This window comes from Bos indicus x Bos taurus, chromosome 26 (genome assembly GCF_003369695.1).
Source record: "Bos indicus x Bos taurus breed Angus x Brahman F1 hybrid chromosome 26, Bos_hybrid_MaternalHap_v2.0, whole genome shotgun sequence".
Classification (NCBI taxonomy): Eukaryota; Metazoa; Chordata; class Mammalia; order Artiodactyla; family Bovidae; genus Bos; species Bos indicus x Bos taurus.
Genome location: NC_040101.1, coordinates 36,229,919 through 36,243,172, shown reverse-complemented (window position 1 = coordinate 36,243,172; position 13,254 = coordinate 36,229,919). Strand labels below are relative to the sequence as shown.

Below are 13,254 nucleotides of genomic sequence, written 5' to 3'. Positions count from 1 at the left end.
GAGGATGAGATGGTTGGATGGCGTCACTGACTCAATGGAGCTGAATTTGAGTAAACTCCGGGAGTTGGTGATGGACAGGGAGGACTGGCATACTGTGGTCCATGGGGTCGCGAAGAGTCAGACACAACTGAGCGACTGAACTGACTGAACTGAATATGTACACACAAGTGGGAAAGGCATTAATTATTCAATGACAGGCTTTGGCAAATTTGAGTAAATATCTAGGAAGGAATCAAGGCAGTGTGTCACCTCACATCATAGATAAAAGCAAGCTCCAAATAAATTAGAGTTAAAAAAGAAAAGTTATAGAGGGAGGGTTAAGTAATATTTCATTAATATCAAGGTAGGAAGAAACACTTTAAGAATTACAGCAAAGAAAGAATATGCAATAGACATTGATATATTTTGTTAGAAATGTAAAATATCTGTATGCTAAAAATCATGATTCAAAAGGTAAATCATAATCAGTAGGGAAACATTCAGCATCAGATAAGAAAGGAAAAGAATAGGTTATATCCTTAATAAAAAAAGATGCTTAGAAAGCAGCAAAAATTGTCAAAGGATGATTTCGTAGAAAAAGAAACAACTAACTATTGGTAAGGATGTGATAATAGGCATTTCTATATTCAGAATTGAATACATAGTGTGATACAAGTTAGTAATAAATGGAGACATAAAAACCATGTATAATCCAACAATGCCAGCTTAAAAAAATCTATTGTAAGTCTACTCTAAGGAAAGAAGTAAGGATATGGAAAAATACTTGCATGTGAGAGTAGTCATGGTAGTGTTCCTAACAGTGAAAATTGGAATCAACAACAAAAAAGTTAAATCCTGAAATATTTATAATACAAGACTTACTCATCTGTTAACATTTTACATTGCAACTTGTCATAAGAGTTGCAATGAGGACAACTTGTCATAAGAAATTGTTCTTGAAAAAGTAAGTACATGCAAAGGAGGACACAGAACAATAAAAATTATTATTCTAAGTTTATAAATTTTATAAATATATAAATGCATATATCATATAGGTATTATGTATATTCATATCTTTGGGTAGTATGGTGACAGTCATTTTTATTGTCTTCTCTAAGTTTTTCTGAGTTTTCCAGAATTTTTACACTGAGCCTATAGTATCCTTAAGCAGAATACACCAAACTGCATTCATATTTTTTAAATTCTTTTTTTTTAACTTGGAGTATAACTGCTTGACAATGTTGTGATAGTTTAGATTTTTTAAAATTCTTGACTTAAAAAAATAGTTGTTAATCTTACCGTGACTTTTAGGATACTTCTTTTGAATAATTAATTCCTTTTAAAAAAGGAATTATAATTTAATGAGATTTCTTAAATCCTCATAAGCTGAGCAGTGTTATTATAGTTGCCTATCGTAATGGGAATGGTGTGTCATTATGTGGTCCGGCTCCTGCTGAGAGACCACCCAGGGTGTGGAAAGGACAGTGGACCAGGAGTCTTGGGTCTTATGATCTTGGTCAAAGCTTTTAGCAGCCCTCTGGGCCAGTTTGCTCCTGTCAAACAGCTGTTAACACCTACTCTACCACTTTCACAGACTCGTTTCAAAGCCCTAATAAGAAAATGCAGCAGCATTTTATGAAACACTTATTCATGTTATTGTGGAGGCCACAATGATGATTTAAAGAATGAGCTATTGCCTGCACGGAATTGATAGTTGATGTGTATGGTTTTAAATCTGTTTCTTGGCAAGGAAACATACCAGGTGTCGCTAGTGGTAAAGAATACACCTGCCGATGCAGGAGACACAAGATATGCAGGTTTAATCCCTGGGTCGGGAAGATCCCCTAGAGTAGAACATGGCAACCCACTCCAGTATTCTTGCCTGGAAAATTCCACAGACAGAGGAGCCTGGCAGGTTACAGTCCATGGAGTTGCAAAAGAGTCAGACACAACTGAGCAATCGATTGATCTATGAATGGTCTTAAATCTTTCTTGGTAAGAAAACATACATGCCCTTCGTTGCAGAGGAAAACAATCCTCCCCACCCTTCCTATACTCCCTTGTTTTCATACTGAATTTATGAGACTGATGGCTAAGGTACAGAAAGGTCAAGGTGCAGCCTTGTGTCCACCCCCACCAACATTCTAGGGAACATTCTTGCCTCTTCCCCTTCCTAAGAAGAAAGGAAGTGTCAGAGACCTCAAATGTTCCCACAGGCCCAGGGGCAGAGGACACATTCTACATTGTCCCTGAACAAACCCACGGGATGGCTGTTTGGCAAATCTATGGGGTGAGGTCTCTGATTTGGAGCTCAGGGTAAGGAGTTTGTTCAGACAATACATTGATCCCCACCCACCCCTCCGTGTGCTGCAGTTGTGAGGACAGTCGTCAAATCTGAGTTACGGTATCATGGACTCTTGCTACCTGTAGTTAGGGGCATGGGACAATCTACAGCATCTCTGTGTATCAGAGCTCCCATTCCAGCCACACCTGCTACTAGAAGCAGAGGTTCCCTTGGTCGCCACAGGTAAAGGAAGGCTACCGTAACTGACCAGAAAGTTTACCATATGCAGCCCTGGCTGCATGTAAGAGACACCTAGGGAGTTTTTAAACATCCCACGTTCAGGCCACATCACAGGTATAGAATTTAACCAGATTAACCAGAATCCTTGAGGGTGAGAACATGGTAACAGTATTTATAAAGCTCTCTAGGTGATTCCAAGTGAAGCTAAGATTGAGAAGCACAGGTCTAGGATCAAACACAGATCTGGGCATCTCCCTGATTCAGCCTCACACACACAGCCCTTTGTGAGGTCTCCTCCACATTCCGCTGTCTTCTGAGTGCACCCTGCACACAGAGCTGACTCAACCCTAAGGCATCTTTCCTCCTTCAGCTCCTCTGCTGGATGGTTCCATCTCTGTGATTCCAAATTCTCAAGAAGGGATTCATCTTTAGCCCAACTCACCTTTTTGAACCAGACTAGTTGGGCCATGGGATGCTGACTGACCTCAGGATCAGCTATTCTGGATGAGAAAAGGAGTCCTTCTTGTTCTAATAATTTAAGAAAAGTGATAGAAGTCATGAGGTATAAAACATGGCCACACAGGTCTGCCCCAGGTCTGTTGTACATCAAGATGAGGTGGGGTGACATAGTTTCCTTTAACAAGGACTATGGGATTCTTTACCATATCTGGCTCAATAACAAATTATGATATTGAAATCAAACTTTCTAAAGGAACCTATAAAAATTAAAGATGGGCATTTTACCCTCTTTATAGAACAGGATCTTTTTAAGTCTTAAGATACACAGGATAATAAAATGGATAGCCTGTTCAACCGACTATGTTTAGAATGTATGTATAAATGTACAAATTTTTGCCCATGGAATCCTTGTCCACAGAAAATTACAATTGAATTTAGAATCTAAGGACTAACATATTCAATATTATCTTAGCCAGAGGAATTTGTTTTAGCTTTTATAAGAAAACTTTTTATTAAAATAAAATTTATATAAAGAAAAGTGTGCATATCCTAAGTGTACATCTTGAGAGTTTAAGACTTAATTTTTTAGAGCAGTTTTAGGTTCACAGCAAAATAGAAGAGAAGGCACAGAATTTCTCATAGATTCCTCACCCTGACACATGCATAGCTTCCCCATCCCCTACATCCTCCACCATGGTAGTATCTCTGTTACAACTGATGAATTTGCTTGATCAGCCAGAGTCTAAACTAGGGTTCAGTCTTGGTGCTGTGCATCCTATGGGTTTGGGAAAATGTATAGAGACATGTACCCATCATTGTGGCATCATACAGAGTATATTCATTGCCCTAAAACTCCTCTATGCTCTGCCTATTTATCACCCCACCCCTTTCCTCATGACTTTTTATAAAGTGAACAACCCTTGTAACTAGCACCCAGGTCAAGAAACCAAGCATTATCACTACCCCAAAGACTTCCTCTGTGCCCTCTTCTCATCTCCAAGATGTAAATGTTCTCTTGACTTCTGCCAGCATAGGTTAGTTTTGCTAGGTTTTCTTCTTTATATAAGAGCAATTATATAGGATGTACTTTATTGCATTTTGGCTTCTTTCCCTGGATTTAGGTGTATGAGATTCACCCATATTTTCGCATATCGTTGTACTTTTAGCCAGAAGTTTTGATCTCTAAAAACTAGTTCAGCAAACAGCTTTCAGCCAGGAACTGTGCTCAGGACTAAGGACACAAAAATCAACAAGGATAAGTCCCTGCTATAAGGAACATTAAATCTAGTAATGTAGTAATGACCAGAATTTAATGTAAAGTAAATTCCTCTTTAACAAATATTTACTCAGTGTCCACTATGGGAGAGGCAGTATCATAGGTGCTGCTGCTGCTGCTGCTGCTAAGTCGCTTCAGTCGTGTCTGACTCTGTGTGATCCCATAGAGGGAGCCCACCAGGCTCCCTGGTCCCTGGGATTCTCCAGGCAAGAACACTGGAGTGGGCTGCCATTTCCTCCTCCAATGGATGAAAGTGGAAAGTGAAAGTGAAGTCGCTCAGTCATGTCCGACTCTTAGCGATCCCATGGACTGCAGCCCACCAGGCTCCTCCGTCCATGGGATTCTCCAGGCAAGAGTACTGGAGTGGGGTGCCATTGCCTTCTCTGATTATAGGTGCTAGGGATAAGCAATGAATGAGCAGATAAAAATGTTAGCAAAAACCCTACTTTATTTCTCTGACATGTGTGGGCTAATTCTGGCCACTTATATCCATATCATAATCTGTTTTGCATCTGATTCAACATAAGGAGAATGAATGTTAGAAGTCATTTCTTGCAGTGGCTTGAAGTGAGCAATTTTTAAGTCCCTGGGACAGTTTGCAAGCCAGTGAACACAGGAGGTATTTCTCTGTATCTATTTCTGCCTTATTTCATCCTCCCCCTTCTATCATTCTGCCTATACAGAATGAATAAAGAATTAAAAATAAATTTTATTAAATTTAATAAATTAAAAAGAATTTAATAAAATTTTAATAAATTAAAAAGAATAAAGAATTAAAAAATAAAAGAATAAAGAAAACTGAACGCTGAAGAATTGATGCTTTTGAGCTGTGGTGCTGGAGAAGACTCTTGAGAGTCCCTTGGAGTGAAAGGAGATCCAACCAGTCAATCCTAAAGGAAATCGGTCCTGGGTGTTCATTGCAAGGACTGATGCTGAAGCTGAAACTCCAATACTTTGGCCACCTGATGCGAAGAACTGACTCATTGGAAAAGCCCCTGATGCCGGGAAAGATTAAGGGCAGGAGTAGAAGGGGATGACAGAGGATGAGACAGTTGGATGGCATCACCAACTCGATGGACATGAGTTTGAGCAAGCTCCGGAGTTGGTGATGGACAGGCAAGCCTGGCGTGCTGCAGTCCATGGGGTCGCAGAGTCAGACACAACTGAGCAACTTAACTGAAGTGATTCAGAATGAAACGAAAATCTGGAACCTAAGGAAGACTTTGGATGGTAGCTTACCTTGGAGTAAGGCTGAGCAATCTTCTTGTTTCCCAAAACCATGATGTAAGAAGAGACAATTGCCAAAGTTGTGACTGAAATCATAAAAATTTGAATTTTTTGAATAACTCTGGGCATCTAATATGTATGATTTATTCGATAATGTTGACTTCACAGTCTAGTAAATCATTTGAGAGTAAAGCTATAACGTTGGAAGGAGAAGGGATAGAAGAGAATCCAACATCATTCCAGGGATTATAGCTTAGGAAGAAATGCAAGACATCATCTGGTTTTATTTGGTTTACTTTCTCTCCCTCCCCATTTTTACAGAAAATTTCAAACATATATAAAAGTAGAAATGATAGTAAAAATAAGCTTCCAGCTTCAAAAATGACCTCTTTGTGTTCATTTTGTTTCTAACCCACTGTTATCCCTTCCTCTCATTATTTTTAAGCAATCCCAGATGTCAAATAAGTTATTTACACCTGTTCAGAAGGTGAGATCTCATAGTTTTAATCCCCTTGATTAACAGGCTCAGAGAGGATTAGTCATTAAATTGGTTAGTGCAGCTATTTTTAACCCCTACCCTTCAAAAGTAAAAGTTTACTAACAGAGAATACTGGACTTAATGCAATTAAACAGTATGTATGAGACATGAATTGTCAAACTTCCCGTCTGTCCCATGATAATGGCCACATTTTGGACACTAGTTACAAGTGAAAAATGAGGTTTCCCCATATAAGAACCTTAACATGTAGCCTGAATGTCACTTGAACCCATTATAAGTTGTCATCAGTACACGTAAAACTTTATTCTCAGTTTGTGTCAACACTTTATCTGATGAATTCCATAAATTAATACTCATTCTAAAAAGATAACTTTGTATTATTTGGCTTGTAATCACCACTGTTAAGCCTCCGATTCAGAAAAAAAAAATTCTTCGAGGAATTATGCAGGATGTGGGAAACTGCTGATTGATGTTTCTTTTCATCAGTTATTTCGAAACCAAATCCCTGTGGATACTGAAATTTCAAATAAATTTGTCCAAGTAAAAGTGTTCTTTTTCAACTGTTTAGTAATAAAATGGGTCTGAGACTCTTCCTAAGCCTCATTGTTTCCCGTCTTCAGCCTGCTCTACTTTCAAAGAAGGTTAGTTGATTTTTATTGAACCAGTGTCAATGGCTTATCTACTATGAATACCATGCACAACCAGACATGGAGCTAGCTTTCTAGGTCTCTCAGGTTAGTGAGTATGATACCATTGTTTGGGCTGGTCAGAATGTTCCAGAAGTTTCAGAGCAAGAGGGAAAGATTCTGCTAGTGTCTTTGTCATGGAAACCTGCAACATGTTGATTTGGCTGCTTTGACTGTCATACTTGCCCGGTTGTGTCTCAAAATGTTACCCAGGGCATGTGAGACTCATCCCTATGAGGAGTGGGGCACAAGGCACCCACTCATTGAGTGTTTGATGAGATAATTGATGGTTAAAAAAAGCTACAAAAATTACCTGAATAAATAACACTGTAAAAGGCAGGGATCCAGACGTTTTTCTGTGCACAACTCCCACTCATTTCTCTGAGAGATAAAAGCAGCAAAGATTGACAATCTGTCACTTTAACCATTTTCACTGTGTACTTTTTCTGGGCAGGTTATTCACATCGAACTCCTTTGATGTGATCAGTGATGATGCTTTCATTGGTCTCCCACATCTAGAGTATTTGTAAGTAAAATAACTTTTTTTTTTTTTAAACGTAATGATACAGGACAAGGGCTCTGAGGTTCTACAGCTGTCTGACCAAAAATATTATAACCTATTGCAGATTCATAGAAAACAACAATATCAAGTCCATTTCAAGACATACTTTCCGAGGACTAAAGTCTTTAATTCACCTGTAAGTATGAACATTGCTATTACATTTTAAGCTTGCCGATGGACAATGCAGTTCGATAATCTGTGGTTAATGTTTATCATAGATAACCCACTTTATGGGTATCTATGAAAATTTAAGAAACCCAAATGATTTCTCTCCATGCACGCTTGCCTTTTCTCCCTGTCTTCAGCCAGTGTGTCCAGGAAACCCATTCCTTTTAATATTAGCCCAACCAACAATAATTAGGAAACTATCCTAATGCAAGGAAATTATGTGAATGAAATAATGTTTTTATTCACTGCATCATTACTCAACTTCATGAATTGACTATATAGTTTTTGCTGTTTCTCTGTTTCTGTATAAGCCCTGATTTCATATACATTTAAACATATACTAGAACCACAGGCCACATCTACACAGCACCTGAACAACTTTTTTATGAGTAAAATATTTAATTATTCAGTGGGTGATTAGAGCTCCATCAGTTGTTCTGAACAGGAAACAATTTTACCTTCCAGGGAACAGAGATGTGTTTGGTTGTCACAGCTAGGGGATGTAACTGGGATTTAGTGAGTGGAGAACAGCAGCGCTGCCGAACATCCTGCAGTGCATAGGAGAGCCTCCCATCAGCCTGGAATGGCACAGTGCTATGCCTGAGAAAGCAAATACGAACTGAATAACGCATCTCTCTTATTTTCAACTACACCCTAAACACACACATGCTGCCGAACATCCTGCAGTGCATAGGAGAGCCTCTCATCAGCCTGGAATGGCACAGTGCTATGCCTGAGAAAGCAAATACGAACTGAATAACGCATCTCTCTTATTTTCAACTACACCCTAAACACACACACACACATATTTTTAATGAAAATAGAAGGACATGGGAAGAAACAGTACCAACATTTGTTGAGTGTCTACTACTACAATGGTCAGTATGCTTTACATAAATTTTCATTTAATTATCTCGACAATCCTGCCAGATAGGCAAAATAACCCCCATTTTATTTTTTAACCCCCACTTTAGAAATGAGGAAACAGAAGCTTGGAGGGGATGTATGACAAGTAAACGGACTAGTTAGGGAATTATGATAACATCAGCTCCGAGGCTGAACTGTTGTGGCTACTCATCCATTCAACAACTATTTCTCAAGTTCCTAACATGTATCTCGTTAGTGTTAGATAAAGAGGCAAGCCATCTAAGCGTCACAGTCATTCTGTCCATTTTAACCTGTTGCCTCACAGTAGCTCATTTCTAGCTCTGTCCTAGAGCCCAGGAGGTACCAGGTAATGAGGCAGATAAAGATGCCCGCCCTTTGTGCCTTTATTCTGGGGGGTCCACATGGTCTCGTGCCATCTCTACTAGTTCCTATCCCTACTGTTACTTGGATTTGCAGCAACAGGGAACCGATGGCCCTATGTATTTTACAAAATCACTACACCTTTCAAGGCTTCTGTATACAGTCATTATAAAAGGACGAGGAAAATATTGTCTATAAAACAAACAGCAACACTGCTTTTAATATCAATGTTGTAAGTGCTGCAAAATTGGCTGTGTATGGTGGGAATGCTGTGCCATTTGATTATAGAGCCAAATGCCACCAAGCCTGAACTTTCAGACAAAAACAGATAAATGCAAGCTTGTGACTTCAACCTGAGATCTACTTGATTCACATAAATCCATTCAACACGGCCTATGACTAATGGCTGAGCATCACGAGGGGCTGAAGGAAGAACATAAGACCCCACGGTTCTCTCTGGAAACCTGGACAGAGCCTTGCCATGACCCTTAGTTCACTCAAGTGTGTCTTCTCTCCAGCCTAAAGGCCTACCTCATGTGGAAGGAAGAATGGAAAGAATGGCAGGGAAGGACGAAAGAGAGAAAAAGGAAGGGAAAAGGAGAGGAAGGTTAAGGAAGGCAGGAAAGGGAGAAAGAAAAAAATTTATACAACACTCTAGTGAAGAACATCCATTTTGTTTGACCAGAGCTTACTATGTCCATCAAATGAAATGGAAATATAAATTTGGGTCATTATGAGGCCCCTTCTTTAGAAGTGTGAAGAATATAAGAAGGAGGCATTGGTACAGCATGTACTTATGTCAGAAATGTTCAGGCTCAAGTGAAAGCATAATGCAGCCCTCAAAGAAAGAAGCATGAATCTTAAGGATCAAACAGACAATGAAAGGGAAGTTCCTCTGAAATAATGTGGGACCAGGTGCTGGAGGTAGGAGGGAGGTGTTAGGAGGGAACAGGTCAAAGCTGATTGAATATGACCCTTAGATTTCTTGCATTTTTATCAAATAGCTAGGTTGATTCAGTGACTGTGCCAATAAGAGACTGTTTTCAAGCTACAAAAATGGCATTGCCATATGGTTCATCCTAAATAGTCTCTAGGATGTGCCACACAAAAATGAAGAAAATCCAGCTCCAACCTGGAAGAGCTCAGTCTAGCAAGAGGAATTAGTCAAATATTTTCTCTCTGAGTGCCTTGTCCCCATATCATGTCCTCCTTTCTAATTATGCTGTTCTTCCAGGGGTACTTCCTTCCTTCCTTTTTTCTTTTCTCCTTACCTTTTTTTTCCTTTCAAGAAGAGGTAGGGGAGATTTAAAGCCCAAATGTCCCTCTGATTATTCAGCACATCGAGTTCATTTTCCATTATTAACCACTTATACATACAGTTGACATTTCTTTGACCCATTAATTTTCTTTTTAAGATCTTAGGTTTCAAAGTGCACTTTTCTCCTCCTCAGACCAATTCTTCTCAATTAAAGGCATTTATTCAAGTAGCAAAGAATTATCACCTTGCCCTTTAACCCTCAGGAAGAGTTTACAAAGCTTTTCATATTCTAGACCTCATTACAGTCTTTTGATGACCTTATGAAAGAGATAAGGTGGAGGGTTGTGGAGAAAGTAGCATAGACACATATACACTATCTTGAGTAAAGCAGATAGCTGGTGAGAAGTTGCTGTATAACACAGGGAGCCCAGCTAAGTGCTCTGTAATAATCTAGAAGGGTGAGAAGGAGGGAGGGGAGGGAGGCTTGAGAGGGAGGTGATTTATGTATCAGTTCAGTTCGGTTCAGTCGCTCAGTCGTGTCCAACTCTTCGCGACCCCATGAATCACAGCACGCCAGGCCTCCCTGTCCATCACAAAGTCCCGGAGTTCACTCAGACTCAAGTCCATCGAGTCAGTGATGCCATCCAGCCACCTCATCCTCTGTCATCCCCTTCTCCTCCTGCCCCCAATCCCTCCCAGCATCAGAGTCTTTTCCAATGAGTCAGCTCTTTGCATGAGGTGGCCAAAGTACTGGAGTTTCAGCTTTAGCATCATTCCCTCCAAAGAAATCCCAGGGCTGATCTCCTTCAGAATGGACTGGTTAGATCTCCTTGCAGTCCAAGGGACTCTCAAGAGTCTTGCATTGTTGTATGGCATAAATAATCACAACATTGTAAAGCAATTTTCCTCCAATTAAAAATAAATTTAAAAAAAGAAACAGAGCAGACACTATCCTTATTGGCAAATGAGAATTCAGAGGTGTGCCCTGAGTTTAAGCTGCTCCCCAGTTAGTAGTGGTAAAAGCCAGAAGTTTTCCAAGATCTTTAACGAGAACCCTAGTGCCGACACCACCATGTCAATTATAGAAGGACCAGAGAGCTTTATGGATGGCTAGGTCCTTCCACAGGACATGATCTGAGAAGCAAACACAAATGGGGAAGGAAGAGAAGATCCTGAAGACAGGAGCCCTACCCTCACTCTTGGTCTCCAAATGCAATTAGTTGGAATTAGACACATACTTTGCTGGATTTTTAAAAAAGTATATATTTTGTATTGGAGTATAGCTGATTAACAATGTTGTGATAGTTTCAGGTGGACAGCAACAAGTCTCAGCCATACATAAACATACATCCATTCTTCCCCAAACTCCCCTTCCATCCAGGCTGCCACGTAACATACTCTCAACAGTATGTAGAATACATACGCACTTTCGTAGTATGTACAGTAGTAGACATACACTTTTAGATCCAACTAGTTCCCACTCTGGCTTAACATTAAAGCTGCTCCAAGGGAACTTGTAGGCACTGATATAAATTCAGTTCATTCCTAAAGAAGCAATGAACTTACCTTGTCTTCTTATACATCTATCTTAGCAGACTTGCCTTCTAAAGAGACATTTTTAAATAACTGAAAATTTACTACAGACTCCCCTCTCCTTTAGACCAACCCCTCCCCAAAAGAGAATTCCTTATACTTAAGTCCTTACAAATCCTGTCAAATTCCAAGAGCCTCTCTTGATTCTTCTAAATGACTGTCCTAATAGTATACATGATTAACTTAAGTGTTTGAATAGTTCATATATTTCAGAAAGGTTTGAATTTTTCTGGTAACCATGTATTACTTCTGAAATCAGGGGAAAAATGAATTAAAAAATAGTTTATGGCCAATGAGGACAAAATTTCTAAACATTTTGTATTGGTCTCTGTTAACACCCACAATGTTTTAGTAATGATTCCCTTGGGCATCACATAAGTGTCATGGTGGCTAAGGTCCAGTGGAGGCAGGCTTGTTCACATGTATGTATAAAAACATTTGGGGAAAACTGTCATCGATCTGTACATGTCATGAAGCAACTACTGGTTGTTCTGCAACGTGGAGGTTCAAAAGACATACATGCAGTCCCCCAGACTCAGGGCATCCATGTGTCCCCAGTTAATCAGGCAGGATGTCCTCACTTCAGCTTTCACAATGACAAGCATGTATAGGGGGCAGCGGGATATAGTGGCTGAGGAGGTTGTCTCTTCCACCAGATTGTGTGTGTTCAAAGCCAGGCTTTACCCATTAATAGCTCTGGGACATCAGGCAGGTCACTAAGCTTCATGGTGCCTACAATTTCTTTTGTGTAAAACAGAAGTGATAACAATCATCTGTAAAAATAGGGGTGGAAAATAATAAGATACTTAGGAACACCTAGATTGTAAGACAGACAGGAGATTAGGCCAGTTACTCTACGTAAAGTACCTAGAACAGAGCATGGTATGCAGCAAACACCATCATGTAGGGAAAAACTAAGCCTCGCTGCCTAACCTCTACTGATTCTGGATCAGGACTCCAAATGCTGCAGTGTATTTATCCCCTTTAAACATTTTGTATGAAATTAAAATAACTGCACTTGAAGTACTGCAAATTCAGTGAGACACCAACTCAAGCTGAGAATCTGCACTGTAGGGAGGCTGGGAGCACCCCAGATGGCCGTGGGCGAAGCTTTCTTAGCAGCAGAGCCCAGTGGCACTGAAACAAACGTGCTGTCTGAGCCAGTCTGGTCTGCCTTAGCAAGAAGACTTTCCAGTAGGTTCCATACTCCATAATTAGAGGTTTTCTCAGGTAAACCATGAAAACACCAAAGTGGAGTGAAAGTGAAAGTTGCTCAGTCATGTGTGACTCTTTGCAACCCTATGGGCTATACAGTCCATGGGACTCTCCAGGCCAGAATACTGAAGTGAGTAGCCGTTCCCTTCTCCAGGGGATCTTCCTAACCCAGGGATCGAACCCAGGTCTCCTGCATTGCAGGTTTATTCTTCACCAGCTGAACCACCAGGGAAGCATGAAGTGGAGGGAATGGTCATCATTTCCATTGGGAAGGAAAGCCTGCCTGCCATTAAGAATGCTTGACCCTTCTCAGCCAGTCTCAAGGCAGCTGGGTGTTCAGTTGGACAGTTTCCCAGGTATTTTAAAGGATGTTTCTTAGGTAGATTCTGAATCAGGACCTAGAGACTTGAGCTTAGTTGCATACACACTTTAAAAAACCCTCCTAGGAGAACCTTCCTGGTGATCCAGTGGCTAAGATTCCAAGCTTCCAATGCAAAGGGTCTGGGTTCAATCCCTGGTTGGGAAACTAGGTCCCACATGTCACAACTAAGTGTTCACAT

General features: G+C 40.2%; 1 protein-coding gene across 3 annotated transcripts in view; it reads left to right on the top strand.

Moving 5' to 3' along the window:
* LGI1 (leucine rich glioma inactivated 1) overlaps nt 1–13,254 on the top strand; it is a 41,257-nt gene that overhangs the window by 13,797 nt on the left and 14,206 nt on the right. For all 3 annotated transcript variants that reach the window (XM_027529271.1, XM_027529272.1, XM_027529273.1), the window contains 2 exons: nt 7,105–7,176; nt 7,277–7,348. In XM_027529271.1, the coding sequence (XP_027385072.1) occupies nt 7,105–7,176; nt 7,277–7,348 (144 nt within the window). The remainder of the gene's footprint in view (nt 1–7,104; nt 7,177–7,276; nt 7,349–13,254) is intronic.